Raw genomic sequence first — 23,172 nt, 5'->3', positions numbered from 1 at the left:
AGAGAGACTTCCCTAGGGAGGCATACCAAAATTTAAATTAAAAATTGGGGGCAGAAGGGGGCCTTACCTTCGATTTTGGCATACTCTGACAGCCGAGAATAGTTGACTAAAGCAGCCTGTTCTAGACATTTACGGATGACTGTTTTTACCTCCTCTTGTGGTACTGGGGTAACAATATCTTTCATCAAGACCTACAGGTGGAAAAACTAGGTTCTTAAGATGGTTCAGCGAAATGTGTTACTCATTTACGTTTAAAGAATTCAGTTTAAAACGAGTTGTGAATGCCTCTTTGCAACTTAACATAGATTGAGTGCCATTGTTAAAGAGAAAATAAAAAATTCCAGTGCACAGTTAGGATGTCAAAGCCTGTCCATGAATCATGGAAGGGCAAGGAGCGTATCTTCAATATATCCTAACTATTTGAGAGTCTGGAGATAAAATATCTAGAATTTTGGCAATTTCTTCATATTTATTCTGGTATTTGATGAATGGTAAACAAATCCTTTAGAAATGACAATCTAGGCCATTCAACCACAATATTTAATTACCATGATGTTTATGTCTCTGTGTGTATATCATTTGTCTTTTACTTTCATTCTTACCCTTTCCAAGAGTGAGAGGGTAGCTTTCAAAGCACCTTCAGGTCGACCAAATGGAAAGCAATACCTAAAAAAGACAGAAAAATGTTCAGGTTGCCTGAATCAATTACATTTTAGAATGAAATATGCTGTAACTTGATTCCTATGGCAACTCCCTCTCAGGAACAGAAAATGCTTTTTATTTTGTCACGTTGTGTTATGCTAATCTGAATTCACACCATATATGTGTGTATATAATGTATATATGTGTATGTGTGAATAATGACTAAAGAGAGACTCTGCAAATGTCTGCAGCAGAAAAGAATATTTCCAGTGATGACATAAGGCTCTGTTTGGATTTCTGTTGTGAAGGAGAACCATTTGTTAGCTCAAATGTGACCTTATATATAATTATTGAGACCAGACCGGCATTAAACAATATTAGTTGAAACAGGCTAAAATTCAAACACACTTACCTAAATCCCCAGAGGATTAATATAGGAAATACAGGAGTGTATTTTGAGCAAATTCATGATTCTACTAATTGTCCTTCCTTGATTGTAGTTTTTAATTGTTATTTGAGCTTTTTCTATTGGCAATGTATCTAGCGTAGAGTGTATGACCAGTAAAGATTTATCCAGGAGGTTTTTGATGGCACAGATGGCACCTATGTCAGGTACCACTAAGAGTTCTAGTAACTATTTCAGGCTGTCATAAGCCTTTCAAGACATTCTTCCTCATCCTCCCAGACTATCCTATGTATGTATGCCATTTCTTTCACTTGCTGGCTGAGGGGCCGGGGGCAAGTTACTTAACTTCTCTCAACCTCGGTTTACTCCTTGTTTCAATGGGGATTACAATAACTACCTTACAAATTGTCCTGAGAATAAAAAAAAAATGAGTTCATTCTTACCCAGCTTCTAGTTCCCTGTGCAGTGCACAGGAAGCATTTAATAAATAGGAACTATTTACTATACTATTATAAAAGCTCTTACTATTGATGAGCTCCTATTCCAAGATCTCTGGGTTCAGAACCAACCACCAGTGCAGCATTAAAAATATCTAATCGACTCTAAGGGAGAAGTGGGCTGTGTGGTGCTAAGGCTCAAGCCCAGACCCGCGAGCTGTCTCGAGAGTGTGGGGGAGTGCATGATCAGTCTGTCAAGGCTGAACCAAGATTCCTTCTTTCCCCACATAGCCCACTAGTCCTGTTTTCAGGTAACGGAGAAGGTGGGGTTGCTCTTCTGGGTACCACTGCCTTCCTTCCCTATGAGAACTGATTCACAGGAGTTTTCACTGTTGTATTTAAAAACCTTGAAGAAGCGTCAAATTCAACATTTTAGTAGATTTTTTAGATAGATTGATGATCAGGGTCAGCTTACACGAAGAGGGCTTTGTTCTTTCAGTGGAAATAAAATGAACTTAAGATTTCAAAGTCTCCTGGATATTGGGGAACACTGTCTTGGTTGGCTTTTTCATTCAGCTATTTATTTCTTATTTTTTTTTACTGAAGTATAGTTGGTTTACAGTGTTGTGTTAGTTTCGGGTATATAGCAAATTGATTCAGTTATATATATATTATATATATATATATTACATATATTCTTTCTCAGATTCTTTTCACTTATAGGTTATTTAAAAATATTGAGTATAGTTCGCTGTGCTATCCAGTAGGTCCTCATTCAGCTATTTCTAATATTTAGTGTGTCTCTGAGAGATTTACAGTTTTAGAAAATCAAGCCCTTAATTTGCCCCTCCCCAGTCTCATCCTCCTAAAAAGCCCTTTAACGCCAGATCCTTACCTAAAATGTGTAATCTGATTTTCCAGCAGAACTCGGAGTCTCTCTTTGATTTCTTCAAAACGTTCCTTTTCTTCAACAGTCACAGTTCCAATTCCATCAGGCCTGAAAGAAGACATGTCATGAGGTGACGGGAACCTCATACGCTGACACCATCAAATCAGATCTCTAGCAGGAGGAAACTGTCCATTTTAGAAGAACAACTACAGTGATCGATGTGACTTTAGGAGAAGTCCTGCTTTTCAGTGCCAGCGACTAGAGAGGATGGGGTATTTTGAGGTTATCATTTGGAGACATTTGCAGAACTGTCGCTCATTTATTGTGAAATGGTAAAATGTACAAAGGGGTGGCTTGCAGGTTAAAGCCAACCTCTAGACCTGCTCTGTTTGGCTCACAGCCTTTTGAAATTTTGAACTGCTTGCCAACATTTTTTACATTAGGAAAGTTTTATGATACAATTCTCTTGCAAACTTGGAACAGCTGGCATTAATTGGAGAGGGGCAACAAACAGCTTCTTCCTTAGCTGGGGCAGGCACTCTCTGGGTCCATATCTCTAATTTACATTACCTGTCTCTCTTGTGGGCACTTATGTTTGGGACTCCTGAACTATGCACACAAACGCCTATGAAAACCAGAAGTCCTGTAAGTGTCTATATTTCCCAGAGGTAAATGCTGTTAAATGACTCACTTTCCAGCTTATAACTACAGATGTTCGGATTAATTTCACCACTCATGTATTAACTAAAGAACAAATTACAAGACATTGTACAAATTACAAGACCTTGATGAAAGAAATTGAAGAAAACTCAAATAAATGGAAAGATATCTTGTGTACATGGATTGGAACAATTAATATAGTTAACATGTCTGTACTACCCAAAGCCATCTATAAGTTCTATGCAATCCCTATCAAAATTCCAGTGGGATTTTTTTTCACAGAACTAGGAAAAAAATATCCTAAAATTTGTAAGGAACCACAAAAGCCCCAAATAACCAAAGGAATCCTGAGAAAGAACAAAGTTGGAGGCATCGCAATTCCTGAATTCAAACTATATTACAAAGCTGTAGTTATCAAAACAGTATGGTACTGGCATAAAAACAAACATATAGACCAATGGAACAGAGTTGAGAGCCCAGAAATAAACCCTTGCGTGTATGGTCAACTAATATTTGACAAGGGAGCCAAGAATACTCAATGGGGAAAGGATAGTTTCTTCGATAAGTGGCAATGGGAAAACTGGATATCCACATGCAAAAGAATGAAATTGGATCCTTACCTTAGAACATTCACAAAAAAGAACTCAAAATGGATTAAAGACTTAAATGTAAGACCTGAAGCTGTAAAAATCCTAGAGTGAAATATAGAGGAAAAGTTCTTTGACATTGGTCTTGGCAATAATTTTTTTGAATATGACACCAAAGCACAAACAACAGAAGCAAAATAGACAAAACAAAAAAAGTGACACTCTAGCAAACTGAAAAACTTCTGCATAGCAAAATGTAAAGACAACCTACAGCTGCCTAACATCTAAAGCTGGATTTCTCACCTAATAGTCTGTGACTTCTTTGAGACTCAGTTTCCTTATCTGTCAAACAGGGATAAAAACAGTCCTTCCTGAGGGTTTCTATAAGGGTTAATTAGCACATGGAACATGATAACACATACAAATCCCCTGGCACATAAGTGCTCAATATATGTTTGCTATTGTTGTTGCCAAAAAAAAGAGACAACCTATGGAATGAGATAAAATATTTGCAAGCCATCTATTTGATAAGGGGTTAACATTCAAAATATAGAAGGAACTCATAAAAAATAGAACCCCCCCAAATAATTTGATTAAAAATAGGCAGAGGACATAGACTTTTTTTCCCAAAGAAGACATACAAATGGCCATTAGGTACATGAAAAGATGCTCAACATCCTTAATCATCAAGGAAATACAAATCAAAACTGCAGTGAGATATCACCCCACACCTGTCAGAATGGCTGTTCTCAAAACAAAAAGACAACAAATACATGCTGGAGAGGCTTTGGAGAAAAGTGAACCCTCCTGCACTGTTAGTGGGAAGGTAAACTGGTGCAGCCACTATGGAGACCAGTACGGAGGTTTCTCAAAAATTAAAAATAAAACTGCCAAACGATCTAGCAATCCTACTTCTGGGTATGTATATGTATCTGAAAAAAAGGAAATCAGTATCTTTTTTTCCCCCTCATTTATTTATTTATTTATTTTTTATACAGCAGGTTCTTATTACCTATTTTATACATATTAGTGTATCTATGCCAATCCCCATCTCCCACTTCATCCCACCACCATCATCCGCCTCACCCTCCGCTTTCCCCCTTTGGTGTCTATACGTTTGTTCTCTGCATCTGGAAAATCACTATCTTGAAGATATATCTGCACCCCCATGTTAACTGCATTACTTACAATAGCCAAGATAGGGAAACAACCTATGTTGTTTATTGACAATATTATCTATTGACAGATGAACTGAATGGATAAAGGATACATACACAGTGGAAAATTATTCAGCCACAAAAAAGAATGTGTCATGCTAAGTGAAATAAATGAGACAGTAAGGTTAACACTGATATGTGTACGATAAACACATAGTACTTACATGTGGTATCTAACGAAGCTGAACTCATAGAAACAGAGAGGAGAATGGTGGTTGCCAGAGGCTGGGGAGTGGGTGAAATGGGAAGATGTTGGTCAAAGGGTACAAACTTCCAGCTATAAGAGGAATAAGTTCTGGGGATCTAATATACCCTATGGTGACTATAATTAATAGTACTGTATTATTTACTTGAAAGCTGTCAAGAGAGTAGATCTTAAATGTTATACACACACACACACAAACACAGAGTAATTATACGAAACTAACCTTATGCAGTAATCATTTTACAATGTATCCGTGTATCAAATCATCCCATTGTACATCTTAAACTTACACATGGTATGTGTTAATATCTCAATAAGGGTGGAAAAAAGAACTAACCACATAGGCTATTTTTCAATCTTAGAGAACTACTGCTCGTTTAATAGAAAGAATGACCCTGGCATAAATAAATGAATTTCAGTTTAATCACAGTATTCTCATGTTTCTGAATTACCAATAGGTTCACACACATTTTCCTTATTTCCTTTGGCCCATTCAAGTTGAAAATACAAAGGAAGGCTGCATATTTATAGCCCAAATTTATCTGTGCCAAATTAGACGAAGGATAATCTGACCCATTCAAAGTCTTCAGCTCCCAGATCTTGTACTGACTTGTTTTGACTACTGGCTGAGCCAGTTTGCAGATTGGTGCGTCACCATGAAACTTCTATTGGAACATTCTTCAGTTTGCAAATGCAAGTCATCTTGAGACCAAACAAATGGTCTTATTTATAGGCCTTCTCAAGGATCCAGCAGAAGTTGGGAAAATCCTGTATACTAGACCAGTCTGACTGCACAAAAGACTTGGCAAAAGATAGCAGTGTACCTCCTGTTAGGGGTTTATTGGTCAGCTTCCCTTCTTTTTAAGTACTAAAAATGCCCTACTTGAAAAAAGAAAAAACTTCCCCTCACCCACTTTGTAGAAAATACCCCTAAATAGTAAAATGCTACACAGTCCATTTCTTCACACCCTCCTGAACTTAGAGGCAAAATGCTAAATATCAGGTAGGCTGTTGGAATCCATACACGTGTCCTTAGTTTCAAATTTTCAGGAAAAATCTCAAATGTTAATTTACGAAATTTATTTTAAAATTATTTAAACATAAAATGCCCACAAATCTGTAGTTAAATCTCAGGATGAATTCACTGGCCCCACGAAATACCTGTGCCACTTTCTGTAGTAACGTCTCATGTGTCTGTTATAATCTACAACTTTCTTTAGCTGTGGCTTTTGAATTTTGTTTATACAAAATTCAGCTTGCTAATGCACTGAACACATGTTTATACAATTGGCGTGTGTACATGCACACAATCGATTTGGGAAAAGTCGAGCCATTTTAAGCATTTTGTTTCTTAGCAGGGAATTAAGCCAGAGAAAAATGTTATTAAATATAAGGTACAATTCAGAGAGGAGTTTATAGATCACAGGAAAAAGCCTGAAAACCATTTAACACAGGCAGCCCAGAGATGTTTGTGGCCATTATTAGGAAATAAACCTCTCTGTGAAGAAAATCATTCCTTCCTTACCCAACAAGTCTTCTAAGGCAATTAGGCAATTAGAAGGCAGCTTTTAGATTCGTGTTTGAGATGACAAAAACTGAACATTTAGTCTGTGCCTGGCTTTCCTGTAATTCTCACTACAAAGGGTATTATAAACATAACATCTGATTATGTTTTTTCCCCTTTTGTTCTGATGATTCACATTTATAACTATTAAAGGTATCAGATGGCAGCTTCCGTGTCTCCTTGAACTACTCTGTGAACACCATTCATCTCCCTATTCAAAAAAGGTAAACAACTAAAAATTATTGTCATTTCTTAAATTTGCTTCTTAATCGCCTATGTCAGTGTGAATAGTTTCTTTTTTTTTTTTTTTTTTTTTTTTTTTTTTTTGCGTACGCGGGCCTCTCACTGTTGTGGCCTCTCCTGTTGCGGAGCACAGGCTCCGGACGCGCAGGCTCAGCGGCCATGGCTCACGGGCCCAGCCACTCCGCGGCATGTGGGATCTTCCCAGACCGGGGCACGAACCCGCGTCCCCTGCATCAGCAGGCGGACTCGCAACCACTGTGTCACCAGGGAAGCCCGAATGGTTTCATTTTAAATAAATGAAACAAACCAATCTGAGTCTGTAAGACACATAGTACGGAGTTTACCAAAAAAAAACCAGGTGATAAAACACATCACAATTTCGGCATCCAATGCACATTTATTTGTAATTGCCGGAATTGCTCTGAAATTATACTGGTAACAGGGGGTGTTCTTTTACAAACTGAGGGAGAGATGTGCAGGAAAAATATAATTTGTCCAAGATCACAGGTTGTCACTCCATCAGTTAAAAAGCAAAAACATCCTTTGTGGGGTGTTTGATTTCTCATATAGTTATTATTGAAAATTCTGTCAAACATCGATTTCTCTTCCATTGAGCCCTGTAATCTGTCAATGTTAATTGTACAGCTTTTGGTAGATTTCTATGGATCTACTAACTGAAAAATCCTGGTTCAATATGTAGGGAGCACTGTTCTCACAGAAGCAATGAAATACTTTCCCTAGAGTAGTGGCCACCTGAGCCTGCCTCAGAGTCACCTGGAAAGCTTGTGACAACTCAGACTGCTGGGGCACCTCACAGTTTCTGATTCAACAGATCTGGGGTGGGACCTGAGAACTGGCATTTGTAACAAGTTCTCTGGTACTGCTGGTTCGGGGAACCTTACTTTGAGAACCTCTGTCTTAGAGCGAAAAAATATTTGGTGGGCGGCTGAATGCATGAAACGGTATTTTTGGAATTGGGAATCCAGGGTTCCCAATTTCCCTTGGATTGAGTGAACTTGGAACCAGAGATCTTCTCTAAGAAGTATATGGTCCACTTATGAAGCTAGCAACCCCTTCCCCAAATGGCATTTGCACTGCTTTCTAGGTGCCATTCCAAGCAGTGCTGGCTGCAAAATAAGTAGGAGAACTGTACTGGTGTCTCTCAGAAGCCATGCTTTTGTTTCTCTGTTTTGGAAACATTTGGGGGTGATTCTATAATTGTCATAAAACTGGCTCTGCATCTTGTTCTTTTCTCAATACTTCTAACACTTAAGGAATCACAAAGAATGAGAGAAGAGGAGGGCTGAAGCTGGATTTTTAAACTCCTACCTAGCAAACCCCAGGCTGAGATGTGTCTTTACTCAGAACATGTGTCTAGGAGCCTGAATCCTCTGCCCTCTTGTATCCTGACTGATACATTTTCTGCTGGTGGTTTTGCACTTCTTAGGGTCCATTGCCACTTCCTAAGGGCACTCGAATTTCATTTGGAGGAATGACCTTGGCTGCATTGTGTGTAAACTGAGGAGTCTACTCTTCCTGCAGGCCAGCTCCTGCCTTGGGTGGGGGGGGGTCATTCTACATCTTAGCCGGACTAAGAACTGCACTCAGCCAACTGGACACGCGTTCCCGGAACCTTTATATCACATAAATGATGTAAGGATAAAAGAAACTGGTGGGGTTTGCTGTCTCAGCAGCTGTGCCCTGCCCAGCTTGTTCTCCCAGGTCGGTAGTTCTTAATCTCTGACTGTATCTTAGAACCAGTAGAGCTTTGAGAGGTCCCACCCCCAAGCTCTGATTCAATGGGTCTGTAGCAGGGCCTACACATGTCAAGTTAAAGCTCCCTAGGTCATTCCAATGTGCAGGTAAGGACTGGACCACTGCTTTGATCCTGTTTCCTACTTTTCTGTTGCTGCCTTGATTCCAGTTTCCCCCTCCCTTTTTTTTTTTTTTTTTTTTGAGGCTCCTGGCATCATCCCCATAAACTCTCTTTTATTTAGATTATCCAGCATTAGTTTTTGTTACTTATGTGGAACTGATGTAAGTTCATAAGGCACACATCCTCTGGCTCCCAATTTTAGTAGAAGCATTGATACCTTTGAACCTAGCTTTAGCAACACACACACACACAAGGAAATATGGCCCCTGGTCACTGGTTCCGCCTAACTGCACCCTGGCTAACCACTCACTTTTTGTATATCATGACCCTGCAAACTTGAGACAATATGCAGGTCAAGTGCAGTCATTTTTGGAGCCCTGTCAAAGACTGGAAGCTCTCCCACCGGCAGGCCATCATCAGAGCCCAGAGTGGGCCTCTCGGGCCACGACAGACCATATTGCATCTGATACAGCAGGCATCTCCGGAATCCACCTTTCAAGTTTTCGGCAAACCATTTTCTCACTGTCCTTCACAAAGTTGACATTTTCGGCGGCACGATAGGAAAGATGTCACGTCGGCTGCTCTTCAAGTTCTTGTCACAGTGGTTAGCACCAGTTCTGTCATCTTCACTCTCCTCACAGCCTCCCATCTTGAGCCATGTCACAAATAATAATACATCCAGAGTTGTGTCTTTCTGGGTTCTTTGGGGTTTTTTTTTTGTCAGATTAAAATGACCCTAACCCGGCTGCCCACACTTTAGGACTAGTTATGCAAATTCTTCTCCCTTTCCCCAAATGTTTCTGAGCTAGAGCTTGTTAATTGTCTACTGTAGGATTAATCCAATATGATTAAGCGCAAGGCTTTTAATACTTTATTTTGATGCTTGAAATGAAGTGTGTACATTTGAGCCAAAGAATTCAAGCTACCTTGTGTTTTGTGAAAGTGAAATGACCTCTTTGGGGGCGTTAAACTGTTGCTACTCACCCAGGTGAGCACGCAGGGTCCTAGCGTTTAATCATCCTGCCACCAGGGTTCTCCACATTATGTTGAAAGCCGGGCCACAAAACCTCCGTTGGGAAGGTAAGATATCTTTTCAAGAAGGTCAGGTTACTAAATTAATTCAAAGCATACAATGATTGATGTGTTCTGCTATCGCAACTACTTGGTGATCAAGTGTAGAATCCAGTGTAAAAAGAAATGTGTGAATTCAACAAAAGAGGAAAGAGCGTCTGGTCCACCTCTCTGCATACAGCCAGCTTTAAGCTCCAATCACTATCAACAAAGGGTAAAACTCCAGTTGAAGTGGGAATATACTTTCTCTCCAAATGCAAATGTCCACATATGCCGGTGCAGGCACCGTAAACATGATATATTCTCTCTCTCCAAATGGATGCATGCCTACAGACCGCATTACAGATCCATGAAAATGTCCGTAAACAAGCATGATAACTGAATCCTACGTGCTACAAAAATGTTCCAGCCCAGAAACACGAGAGCTGAAAGGGTCAGAGTGGAACAGAATATTTTAGTAGCCGTTCCTTGTAATGGTCCCTAAGTAGAACATTTAGACCAAACACACTTTCTTAACTTCTCTTTTTAAAAAAAAACTGACTTCTTCTAGCAATTCTTAATCCTTACAACTTCCAGAATGATACTTTTGCATTTGATCCTAGTGTGGAATATTTTCCTTTGTCTCTTTCAAATGGTTAATAACTACACGTTCAAGACCCGCACCAAAGCATCATCATCTCAAAAGGAGACATCCCCACTCACTCCTCTGGATGGTATGTGTAAGGCCAACCGGCCCGAGGCAGGGGAACACAATCAGATTCACAGGTTGCATCAGACCGAAACTCTCCGGACCACCCAGTTCCAGAAACTGACCTGGAGACATTCCGGACCACCCAGTTCCAGGAACTGACCTGGGGACTTTGCACCCAGCCCAGCCTTCCCGCCTTTCGAGGGGCGGGACTAACGGTTCCCCAGGATACCCGAAAAGACCACCAAATAAGGAATACCCTGCGCCCCCCCAGATTCACCACACCCCTCTCCCTTCTTCCCCTATAAAATCTTGCCCAACCCTCGCCCGGGTGCGACTTCTCTGGCCCCTTGCTCTCGGACCAGCGAACCTCGCCCGGGAGCGCTCCCTAATGAAGCTCACTTGAAGCTTTCCTCTGTTTCGCGGTGCCGTTTGTTAAGATCCGACCTTACAGTATGTATAATCTCTAGGTTAATTATAAATTGTAATTAGGACTCTCACGTCCTGTAGTCACCGCTTCATTATGAAAGCCCAGCCTTACCCTTTCTTCCTCCTCTCCCTCCAGCCCATGCCCTTTTCTAATTATGCCCCGATGCCCTGGGGCTTAGACACGCTGCTAAAACAAATATATCAAGTGTTTGTATCACAAAGAGTAAGATAGGGAACAACAACAAGCAGTTTCTACATTACAAATGCACAGTGAAGCTTCTTGAGGTTGGCTTTAGTCAGTTTGAAAAAGAGGCCAGGAGAGGGCAAAAATACACAGGTCAAGACTTTTCTGACTTGTTTACTGCTTTTCTAAATATGTAGCTATAACCCAACAATAACAGAAGGTGTCTTCATTCTCTTATAAGGATGGGAGTGATGGAGAAGTCCCTCCCTCTGAGCAGTCTCACAGAATGTGGATGTTATTGGCACAAGGACATTAGTTAAAGTGGTTCAGGCTCTGCCCACGTTCTGAATGAAGCAGGAACCCAACAGATGATTAGAGAAATGGTATAAAATGTATGCATCGCAGGAAAGTACATATATCTTTCCCCAGAGAAGGACCAATTTCCAAAATTTGTATTACATAGATTTCCCTTTTTGAGGACTAAGCGAAGAGGTGGGTTCCTTTATTTGTAGACAAACATAGACAATTAGGTTTTTAATTCCACCCTGAACACCCAATGACCTTATGTACAGATTTCTGAGTGGTCAGAGCAGTGATATGTGTGGCTTTTGGGTATCACACCTACCCTACCTAAATAGAGTGTGACATCTGAAAATACGTTTTTGCACCAATGAATCTAATAAACACAGCATGAGGACACACTGGTGGAATTTTAGAAGGAAAATGCACATTATTTGGATGGTTTGTCACGGGCCAGAGAGACTGCACCAATGAGACAGGTGATGCCGCACATTTGATAAGATTCTGTGTCTGAGCTGGAAAATATGCTATTGTCATGGGACAGATTTCCTTTAGGAGGAGAGTCACATGGGTTAAAAGTTAGAATATAAGCTCTAGAGAAAAGGTTTCCTTGGGATGCAGATTTTTACTTGAAATGTGTTTGGACTTTTTTCCCTCTCCTTCTTAGAAGTCCTTCTGATTAGGTGAAGCTGGTTCTTCAGGATTTAGAGAGCATGACGCAGACATCTGTAAGGCCAGCACTACCTGCTCGGAGCCAGGAGAGGAGGCCAGCCAGCCACGTGCTCCTGTCCACAAGTGCAATGATGCCTGTGTCAGTGTGTAACGTGAGACCAAGAACGTGAATGTCACTGTCATCCCCCAACCATGCCTGCCTGCTACCAGACTGCTGTATTCACAGGATGGTAAAAGAGAACTACCCTGCTATAGTCTTTTCTCTCTCTTTTGGGGAGGGAGAGTTAAAAACACCAGACATAATGTCATGATGGGTGTATGTGTGTGTAACACGGAGAGAGAGAAAGGGAGGAAGGGAAGGAGGGAAGCAGAAATTGGAGAAGAAGGAAAAATATACATACGCAAAATGACTCATTTACTTCCAGCTAGGCATTCCCCAAAAAGAAATAAAGGAAACCATTATGTGACATGGATTGGGAGTGAGGGACCCACATTGGAGGCAAGGACACGGTCAGTAAAGCTGTGCTCCAGGGGAGAGAAGACAGAGACCTGAATTCTGGCAGTGGCATCGAAGAGAAGGAGAAGTGGATGGACTTGAGAGATATTTAAGGGCATTGACAGGGCACGGTAACTGAATCCTTGTGACGTGCTGAGGAAGGAAACATCAAGCATGGCTCCCAAGGTTTTGTCTTGGGCAACTGGGTGGATGGAACCACTTACTGACTTAAGGAAGCTGATGGAGTAACAGAGGAGAAAAGTGAGCTCCAACTGAGTGTTCAGTTACTCAGATCTAAGCCACAGGGATCACATGGTCTTTGCACACAAGTGGCACCTTGGCTCCAAATACATCTCCCAGAAGAATCCTTGGATGCATTTTCAGAGATTTTTAGGACTCATGCCCTCTTACATCTGCTCACAGACTCATTAATCTACGCATCTTACTTTGGATTGGGGCGTTGGCATTATGGATTTGTTAATTGCTGATACAATGTACTTTCTCCGCAGGCCATATGTGAAGAACAGCACTGGCATTCAAGAAATGTTAAATAATAATGTAAATGAGAAAAATTTCCAATCCCAATAATAAAGGGATCCAAGGAACATTGACGCAACTTGCAATCATCGGAGCTGTTTGACTGCCTTGTCATTGTGGGACAGTGACCAAAGTGATGTTAATCGAAATGTCATCTAGAAAGAATACTAAAAATATTATGGTGAAAATTAAGTACTGCAACCTTAGGAGCTGATTTAAAAATTAGAAGATATAGCGATTTACATCTGTGGATCTGATGATCGCCAAGTGCAACCAGCTGAACATACCCACATTTTCCTTTCCTTTCCCTCTCTCTTTGAGAAAATGGGTTCAGTTTTAAAGAGCTAGTGCAAACTAATGTTCCCTCAATCAGTGGTTCTTAAATGTTGCTACATATAAGATTTTAAAACCATGATGCTTAGGCCATATCCCAGACTAACTAAATCAGAACCTCTGCAGGCGGGGCTAAGGCATCAACATTTCTCAGGCTCTTTAAGTGATTCCAATGCAGCCAAGTTAGACCACCAAGGCCTTGCGTAAGTAGGATCTGCAGACCAAATGCCTTAGAAATACGTGGGGAGGAACTGATTACAAGGGCAGATGCTTGACGCCATCTAAGACTTGCTGAATGAAATTATTTGAGGGTGGGTCCTCATACTCTCCGCTTTAACAAACTCCCCCTGTGATTTATATGCACACCACAGTGTGACACCCCCTGCACAAGCTGAAAATCAGTGTCATGCCTTTAGACACAGAATACGTCTGTGTAAAAGAAACCAAAATCCAAGTGAAAAGGAGGAATTTCATCCCATCACCTGGAAGTTGGATGTTTCGGGTTTTGTTTGCAGGGCGCTGCCCTGTGCATTGTAGGGTATTTAGAAGCATACCAGGCCTCTACCCATAGATGACAACAGCACCGCCCTGCCCCAGTGTGACAATCAAAAATGTCTCCAGGCATTGCCAAGTGTCCCCAGGGGAAGAGATCACCCCTAGTCAAGAACCACTATGCTGGGCTTCCCTGGTGGCGCAGTGGTTGAGAGTCTGCCTGCCGATGCAGGGGACATGGGTTCGGGCCCTGGTCTGGGAGGATCCCACATGCCACGGAGCAACTGAGCCCGTGAGCCACAACTACTGAGCCTGCGTGTCTGGAGCCTGTGCTATGCAACGGGAGTGTCCACAATAGTGGGAGGCCCGCGCACCGCGATGAAGAGTAGCCCCCGCTTGCCGCAACTGGAGAAAGCCCTCACACAGAAACGAAGACACAACACAGCCAAATATAAATAAATAAATAAATAAATAAATAAATAAATAAATAAATAAATAAATAAATAAATAAAAAAAAAAGAACTTTCTAAAAAAAAAAAAAAAAAAAAAAAGAACCACTATGCTAAAAGATTCCAAACATGTGATGGTTCCATATCTTCCACTGCTTGGAATTATGAACAGCAAACAGCTTCCTGATTGACCAGATATGTCTACTTTGGATTAGATAGTTTAGATTCAAGTAGGTCTAGTGTTTCACAGAGACAGGGCACAGGTTTTCAAAGAAGGTGGGATAAACCCAGTCACCAGCACCTGACCCATCACTAATGATGTCCAGTTGCAGTAGGGCCGGGCTCTGCCTTCACCTAGGGGGGGCTGCTGAGTTATGAATATGTAAAAAATGGAAAATTAGGTAAAAAGCTACTTTTTACCTAATCTAAAGTTGGTTGTGAGAGGCCAGTAGGAATGAACTCTCTTGTTCAGTTAAAGGGCAATTTGTTTCCATGAGTCATGAGTTCCTTCTTATTGTGGGTCAAAGAACAGATAACCTCTCCACACAAACAGGGTTCATCCTGGTGAAAGAGGTAGGAAAATGGGTTTTTTCCCCCAGTACCAAAAGGCTGTTAATTGGTGTTCAAAGGAGACCCTCCTTTTAGGTGGTCTAAAGCTCCAGGTACACTCTGACTTCTTCCACAAGGTCAAAATCACCAGGTGGGCCAAACTGATTTTGGACATCTTTAGGACAAAAATGGAAAAGTCTTTAACTAATTCAGATGGCTGCTAGAGGATCTCACCTGGAAATGCTGAAATCATATCAAATGGCTGAATTTGCATCCCACACTATACACAAATGCTAATGCTGGGCAGGTAGTAAGGCAGAGAGGTTACAAATCCAAGCTCCAAAGTCAGAATATCCATGTTTGAATTAGGCCCACACAGGTACTCGCTATGAAGCAAGTGACTGAATATATCTGAGCCTCAAACTCCTCATCTGTTAGGTGAGGATAATAATAATACAGATCTCACAGTGATGCAATAAGTATAAAATGAGATAATATATGTAAATAGCACTTCACACAGTGCTTGGCATATAGCAAACACGTATTAAACGGTGGCAATTATCCTTATTTTATTTCAACGTTACTTACGAAATCTAACAATGGACTATTTTACTTGTTACTATAACCCACAGAAGATAATTTCAGAGGTTGATGGGATATTACAGATGCTCTATGTGCTCATTTTGCAGATGAGAAAACTGAGGTATAGAAGTGAGATATGATAATCCTAGATTTATGCAGAACAGGTTCTAATACTCAGATCTTTAGAATCTATGTGCAGTGCTGATGTAGCACAAAGAGGAAGAGCTTTGGACTCAGAATATCTGGGATTGCCACCTCAATTTACAGAATTCAGTTTCATCATCTGCAAAATGGGTGTCAAAGCAGCTAACCTGAAAACGTTATAGCAAATGAGATAGAATGTATGAAAGCACTTTGTAAACTGTAGAATTCCACGCAACTGATATTTAACATTACGATTTCTTCTTCCTTTAAAAATGCAATGCAAACATAGACCCTTACAAGCCTCAACGTGCCACTCACAATCCTTTTCGGTAGTTTTTCACGGCACAGGGAATAGGTCAGGCTCCAACAAGGGTGGCCATTTACTCTCTGCTCTGCTTCAGGGCCGATCACGCCAAAAGCAGCACCTTGGACAGCAGCCAGAGAGGCTTCCTGCAGGCGCCTACAACGCTCTACGCACTCTTTTACTGGCTGCAAGCTACTTCTACCTTGCGGTCTGACCCTCACAGGGAACACAAAACTCCACTCCACCTTCATCCTTGTATACTGCGAGTTCAGAAGATGGGTGTCCGCATGGGATCGGGGCATTCTTTGACCTTCACTATTGGACCTGCATACGTTGACTGATAGCCTGCTACATTCTCCAGGAAGTGAAAACTGGCATTTTCATTTGGTCTGCCTACAAGTGAACTGTATATATTTTAGGACTTAGAAACATCCAAGTGAATAAATTAATGCTGAGACATGAATACCTCCTTGTGAACTTTGTGTAGTTTGGCAATGCCAGGGTCAGAATGTCCATTTCAAAACCTCAACAACAAAACTTTAAAATGTCAATGTTAATTTGGGGCGAGATAGGGAAGGTGAAGAAGGGCACAGGATAACACTGGAGATAACTGTAATAAAAAAGGGAATAAAAGCCACGAATTTGCCATTTTACCAATTCACAAAGAGAGCATCCCTAAAGGACACAGGAAACAAGACAGGATCAGTATAAATTTTAGAACTTAAAAGTGCTTTCAAAGTGACCTCATCATATAAACGATTCTAGTAAGAGTCATTAATTTAGTGATAGACATTACTTTGTGCCTTTATTATAAACCATTATTTGAAGATGGATTTCTTTCATGAGATAAACGTAGAACTGAGAGGGTTTGCTAAAAATGATGGACCTACTATAAATGTATAAACCCATCTTATGCCAACCCATTTTATTTGCTTCTTAACCATAGTTTCAAAATTATTAAACATGGGTTGCTTATTATGAATGACTTGGTAAGGTACCAGGCCCCTAACTAGATGCCACTAAAAAAAGCAATCTGACTCATAGATTCTGTTTACATACTGCTCAGTTAGTTGTTTTGTTTTCAATGCAAACATGTTTTAAGTGTCCCTAAATACCTGACTCAAATTCATTCCTAATACACGGTATTTTTGTCCATTGCTAGGATTTTTTTAAAAAGTGCACGTTTGAACAGAGACTTCAGGAATACACAAAGCTTGGGGTTTGCTAAGGTGGAGGCTGCAGCATAGATGGGGGGTGGGTAGAGAAGGTCACAGACATCGCAAAACACAAGCCAATACACACATAACTTCTTACCTTTTGGGCTCTGGATTTGCCTGGGTTTTGGGATTTTTTCTTTTTTTGGATTCCTTTCTGGTATCTTTTTTAGCCTCTGGTTCAGACGGGGAGGGAGTTTTGCTCCCTTCAGGGTCTGTATTTGGTGTCAGCCCACTAAGGTACGCATGCATTTGTTGACTTTGGAGAAGGGGTGGTCGCATGGGGCATGCAGAGAGTGTGGCCAGCCATGGGAGAATCAAGACCACACATACATGCACAAACAGAAGAAAGAAAAAGAAGGATGCATCAAAGAGCAAGAGCAAATGCATTCAAACTAAAATAATAAGCAAAAAAAAAAAAAGATGCAAACTTGCATACGGAAAATCAGAACTGAAAATAAGAAATCCAAAACTGTTTCCATGACAAGATGTATAAACCTAACTGTGAATCAAGTGGCAGTCTTACAATATGAAATCCAGACAATGTGTATCATAATTCATGATGATGTTTACCAGGGAGTTTACAAAAACACTTCATTATTTTATAACACTTCCTTATTCAGTAACATATGTAGAATACAGTGTGACAACCCAGAGAATATAATGCAACTTCTCTCTCTCTCTTTCAAGAACTCAGTCCAAGAGGCTGTAACAGATAGTCATCAAAGTGTATATTTATAAAAAGCTGAATTATGCAGAGACAGTCCCCAGGTATGAGAGTTTTCATGAATATCTTTTATGCAAATGAAAGGTCATGTGCTGGGCTAGCAAACCTTATAAGAATGGGAGGTGAGGAAAACCTTGTTGCCTGTTAAATATTCAAACCTACAATGCTATTGTTATCCAGCTCTGAATGTTGACGTTGCATCTCATAAAATCTACCAGTGCTAGAGAGAGGAAGAGCACAGAACTAACCCCACAGACACTTCAGAGTTGTAGAGCGTGCAAAGATGAAGACGACTGATACAGTTCTGATTTAAAAGAAAATGCAGTCAACTCTGGATGCTCCCACGTATGAATTTCCGCAGAGCAGCAACTTGTTCATCACAGGCTGGGTTTCTGAAGATACCTAGTTTTCCTTGGGTGTGCCTTCCCTGGCTATTGGTTGAGGTGTCCGGGGTAATGTAGGGCTTGTCTTTATAGTAATGTGAGGCTACATACACTGGGATAGTAAACTGGCTGTGGCAGTGTGGAAACTTATTCCATGTCTTCACGGCCAAATGGTAATGTTCTTAAATTATTTGCTGCCTTGCGTTATTCAGAACACGGAACTTTTCCTCCAGGAGCTGGGCAATGTCTAAAGAAGGAAAGTACTTAGTATGGAGTTGGAACTGATGTTCTGGTCTTGTCTATAAAACCTATAAACTGAGGGGGTTGATCACACTGTGATCTCTGAAGCTCTTCCCAGCTCTGCGGTTAAACTCTAAGTGTCGTGATTTTCTGCGCCTTCCAGCTTCACCTAGCTTGTTTCAGCTCTTGCTTTGCCTATGCAGAGCATTTGTTTATGCTGCTCCTTTTGCCTGGAACCACTCAACTCCTACTTCAGCACTCAGCCCAAGCAACGATTCCTCGAGGAGGTTCTTCCTGCCATCCTGCCACCCCATCTGAGTTGTGTTCCTTTATTAACTGCTGCCATGGAGTTTTATTCCTTCTTCTCAGAGAACCTATCTCTATATAACTCTGCCCTCATTTGGTGTCTGGTTTTTGCTCACCGTGCACGCTGAAGGTATAGCAGAGTACCTGACCCTCAACAAGTAATCATTGAATATTTATGGAATGAATGATAGCAACAACAAAGGCAAATACTTATTTAGCCCTTGCCATGTCCCAGGCACTGTGCTGAACCCTTTATATCCACTTGCATCCTCTTGACAACCCCATGAGGACACTATCATCCCTGTTTTACAGATGAGAAAACAGTGGCAGAGAGGGTTTAATTACCATCCAGGGTCATGGAGAGCAAATGGAGCAGTCATGACTTGAGCCTAGATTGTTCTAATTTCAGAGACCACTCTAGAAGTCCTGTTTGCCATTTCTGTTAAGTCTCTTGAAAGGAGAAGAAATTCAGACCTGTGTGTTTTTTGTGTTTGTGTGGCTGGTGTGTGCGTGCATGTGTGTGTGTGTGTGTGCGTGTGCGTGTGTGTGTGTGCGCGCACGCCCACTGGTCTGTACTACTGAGGGAATGCGGATGGATAGAGTTAGAGATGACCCTAAAAGCAGGACCAGTCATAAACCATGGCCAGTGCCTTAAAAAATATTTTTAAAGGAATACCTCTGGACATGTGCTTACCTGTTCCCATGGACGTGGGATGCACAGAAGGCAAAGCTATAGTGAAGGAGGGTGGGGTCAATCATGGCGCCATTTTCTGCCCGTTCAAGCAAATCTCTGAGGTAACAGAGATGTCGGTGACACCCTCGGACTCCATTTCGGGCGCAATACTCGTCTAGTACAAACACCTGGCCAGGACTGAACCAGCCCTGTTTGGAGAATAAAGGAGAGACTTTCTTTTAAATATAGGTTGGGTTTTTCTGGGGGAGAGCTGCTAGAGTTGGGGATGACTGGAGAAGGGGGTTAACAATAGCCACAGAGCTAACACTTGCTGATTGCTTATTAAGTACCAGCCACTGTGCCCAACGCGGTGTGTGCTATCTGGTTTAGTCCTCATGACAGTCCTATCAGGCAGGTGCTGCTATCCCTGTTTGATGGTCGGGAAATTGGAGCTCAAGGGAGGACACAGAGTTTCCCCAGCATCCTGCAGCTAGTAAGTGATGGCATCTGGATTAGCAGAGGGCATGATTCCAGAAAGAGAGGCTCACCCACTGCTTTAACACTGAAGCGTACACCTTAAAAGAGTGTTGGAGTGTGGGTAGGGCAGTCTTGGTTACTGATAAGAGGAAATAATAACATGAATGCCTTAAATTGGTGCAGTGCCTTACCCTTGACAAAGAACTTTCAGTTGAGCCCCGTAACAGCCTTGAGAAGCAGACAGAGCAGGTTTATCTCCATTTCACAGATGAGGAAATGGAAATAAGAGCTCACAAACAACACAAAACAGGCAGGACTCAAACCCAGCTCTGTCTTTCTTCTTTTTAATATTACAGAATATACCTATTAACATGGAAATATGGTCACAATGCAATAAATTATTGTAAAATAGTACGTAGAGTATGATACTATTGGATTCTTATTTCACTTTCTTTTTTTAACATCTTTACTGGAGTATAATTGCTTTACAATGTTGTGTTAGTTTCTGCTGTATAACGAAGTGAATCCGCTATATGTATACATATATCTCCATATCCCCTCCCTCTTGCACACCCAGCTCTGTCTTACTCCAAGTCTTCTGGGTGTTTTTTTTTGTTTTGTTTTTGTTTTTTAATACTCTGGAGCATCAATAAATACTAGGATTGGTCTACATACATGCTAGGACTTCATAAATCCTTTCACTTTGGAAGAAAGAAGTTTTTTAGATTTAAAAATGAAGATAATAACGGAACTTTCCAAAGAGAACAACATGACTAAGTTTTCAAGTTGTGAATCACACAGGATTCAATTAAACTGAGAGGAGCTTCCTGTGCCCTGGCTGAGCGTTTTGCCTTATTCTTTCCCTGGCGGTTATTTGTCTTCTTATCATGTATTTGCTTGCTGCAGGACCACACAAAACTCTGCTCTGAAAGAGAACCCGGATGGAATCTCCGATCCAGAGCAGATTGGTAGGCATGATGGGGTAGAAACTACTGCCTCTATCGTGCACTTAGGAGCTGATCAGACAGGCTAAGCGACTTGACACTCAGAGGCACCCTTGGAACAAGCCTGAAATCCAATCACTTCTTTCAGTTTGGGTACCTTTCTGAAGCAAGAAAGAAACCAACTGAGGTGATACATTGTAAGCAGAGAATTTAGGATTGTCTTAAATATAAATTTAATTTTACTTTGAGGGTCTTCTCTGAGTCATCTTTTGAATATGGCTCCGTCTTGGGAGAGAAAAGGCAAAAGGAGAAAGTGACCAGGTGGCAGGTAAAGGCCAAGGAATTGTAGCGAGGGAGGCCCCTGCCAACACTCTCCTCTGGTATTAGTGATCCGGGGAAACTTCTATAGACAACATGCAGCTCAGCAATGCATCCAACGAAAGACGGCATCTTTCCTATTTCAAATGATAAGTTACTGCAGAGGGCGGGAGAGTAGTCGAGGCAGTGGGCTGCCCCTATAGGCAACTTCTTTGCCACTCCATCTGCTACCCCAAATGCTAAATCTTAGAAACAACACTGCTGTGAAAGATTAAAATATATTTTCTACGACTCAGATGACACCAAGTCTTTTGTAGATGCCAAAATAGCTGCTTTGAAAAGAGTTGAAGAAATATCAATTAGGAACTCAGTCGAAGACACAGAAAAATTTATGTATTCCTGCTGGTCGGTCTCCAAAACTAACTGAAAAAAAAGATTGTAATAATGAGAAAATGGAATATATAGAGGCAGGAGATAAGGTCTTTTTAATGGCTGTTATTTTCTGAAATTTGGGGATGATGATTAATAGATACAGGTACACAAACGGGAAAGGAAACTGTTTTATGATATTCATAATTAATTTTGGATTTTTAGGCCTATATATGATTCACAGGGAGCGAGCTTCAAAATTTCATTTCTGGTTTAATTTTTTCTAGAGGGCACTCACTCCTTAGTGATGAATTTCTTAGTGAAAAAGAAAATCGTTTTAAGAAATTAGGATTTGAAAAAAGTCTTGAAAGTAAGACTCCTCAAAAAATTCCTCAGGAGACTAGGAATTGTACATAAAAAGACATTATTTAAGTTCAGAGGCATATTCTTACAAGTTTCACGAATGCAATTTATAATTACACGAATAATTACATAATCGTAGGAAATACATTTGAGAAAAACTGCCTTGCAATGCAAGGTAAGCTTTTCTTTTTTTTTTTAAGTCAAAATGATGTATTCCTTTCCAATTTGGCAAAGTTCAGACTTCTGATGAAGTGATTCTAAACCTGAGATAATCGATGAATCTTTTGTGAGACGAAGATTAATAAATTATTCCACATAATCCCGCTTCTGTTTTTTAGACTACTTTATCTACCATTTTAAATATTTTGGATCCTGGCACAAAACAAGAAAAGGAATTTAAAACAAAAAAATTAGGACAGATTTAGGGTATAGCCATACCATTTAGACAAAAAACCCAGATTTTCATTATATTTATGTTAATATCAATAATATGTTAAATTTAATAATATACAGATATATGAACCTTAGTATGTGGAGTCAGGGATGAGGCTTTTCCTCTGTGTAAAGCCATTTCATCCTTTCCCCTCACCTTTCCCATCTATAATGTGGGATTAATAGCCTTTATCTTTAAGCAATGAAGTAACAATTTCTGGTTTACAGAAGGAAATAAATTGGGTCTCTTTTAGGCTTTTGAATTTGATGGTATAACCTCAAATCTATCTTCATAAATCTAATAAACACGTAATAGAGGTCCCTTAAACTTAAATGGATTTAAATCTAGGCTTAAAATAGGATCTCAAGAAATGTTCATGCTCTTGCTGGAGAGCGGGACTTCCAAACGTCTAAAGCACCACGCGAAAATTCCCCCAAAGGGTGAAAAACGCTTCAAATACTATGTAGAAAGAAGAAAGCCACTCAAACAAACAAACCCAAGCCCATTTACCTTATGAAAAGGGAAGTGAACTTGATTTACAAATCATTTTGATCTTTAAAAAAATAAATAAAAAGGACCCATTCATTTCTGAGACAGGAGCACAGGGTCTTACTATGTGGGGTGGGGTGCGAGGGGAATCTTAATGTCTAAGAAACCGAGGCAATTTTTACAAGTTCTCCATAAGCAGGTGCCAAACTCAATTACCCTCTTGAGAATATTTCTCATGTAGCAGCTGAAAAGGGGGAAGCTCAGATAGGGAGGCTGGGGA

At 40.7% G+C, this 23,172-nt stretch overlaps 1 protein-coding gene across 2 annotated transcripts in view; it reads right to left on the bottom strand.

Annotated features, from left to right (window-relative positions):
* CADPS (calcium dependent secretion activator) overlaps nucleotides 1-23,172 on the bottom strand; it is a 478,794-nt gene that overhangs the window by 125,316 nt on the left and 330,306 nt on the right. For both annotated transcript variants that reach the window (XM_032650169.1, XM_032650170.1), the window contains 4 exons: nucleotides 19,521-19,708; nucleotides 2,381-2,482; nucleotides 603-666; nucleotides 68-191 (listed from right to left, as the gene is read on the bottom strand). In XM_032650169.1, coding sequence (XP_032506060.1) covers nucleotides 68-191; nucleotides 603-666; nucleotides 2,381-2,482; nucleotides 19,521-19,708 — 478 coding nt within the window. The remainder of the gene's footprint in view (nucleotides 1-67; nucleotides 192-602; nucleotides 667-2,380; nucleotides 2,483-19,520; nucleotides 19,709-23,172) is intronic.

This window comes from Phocoena sinus, chromosome 11, assembly GCF_008692025.1.
Source record: "Phocoena sinus isolate mPhoSin1 chromosome 11, mPhoSin1.pri, whole genome shotgun sequence".
NCBI classification, from domain to species: domain Eukaryota; kingdom Metazoa; phylum Chordata; class Mammalia; order Artiodactyla; family Phocoenidae; genus Phocoena; species Phocoena sinus.
This window is presented reverse-complemented; position numbering and strand designations above follow the sequence as displayed.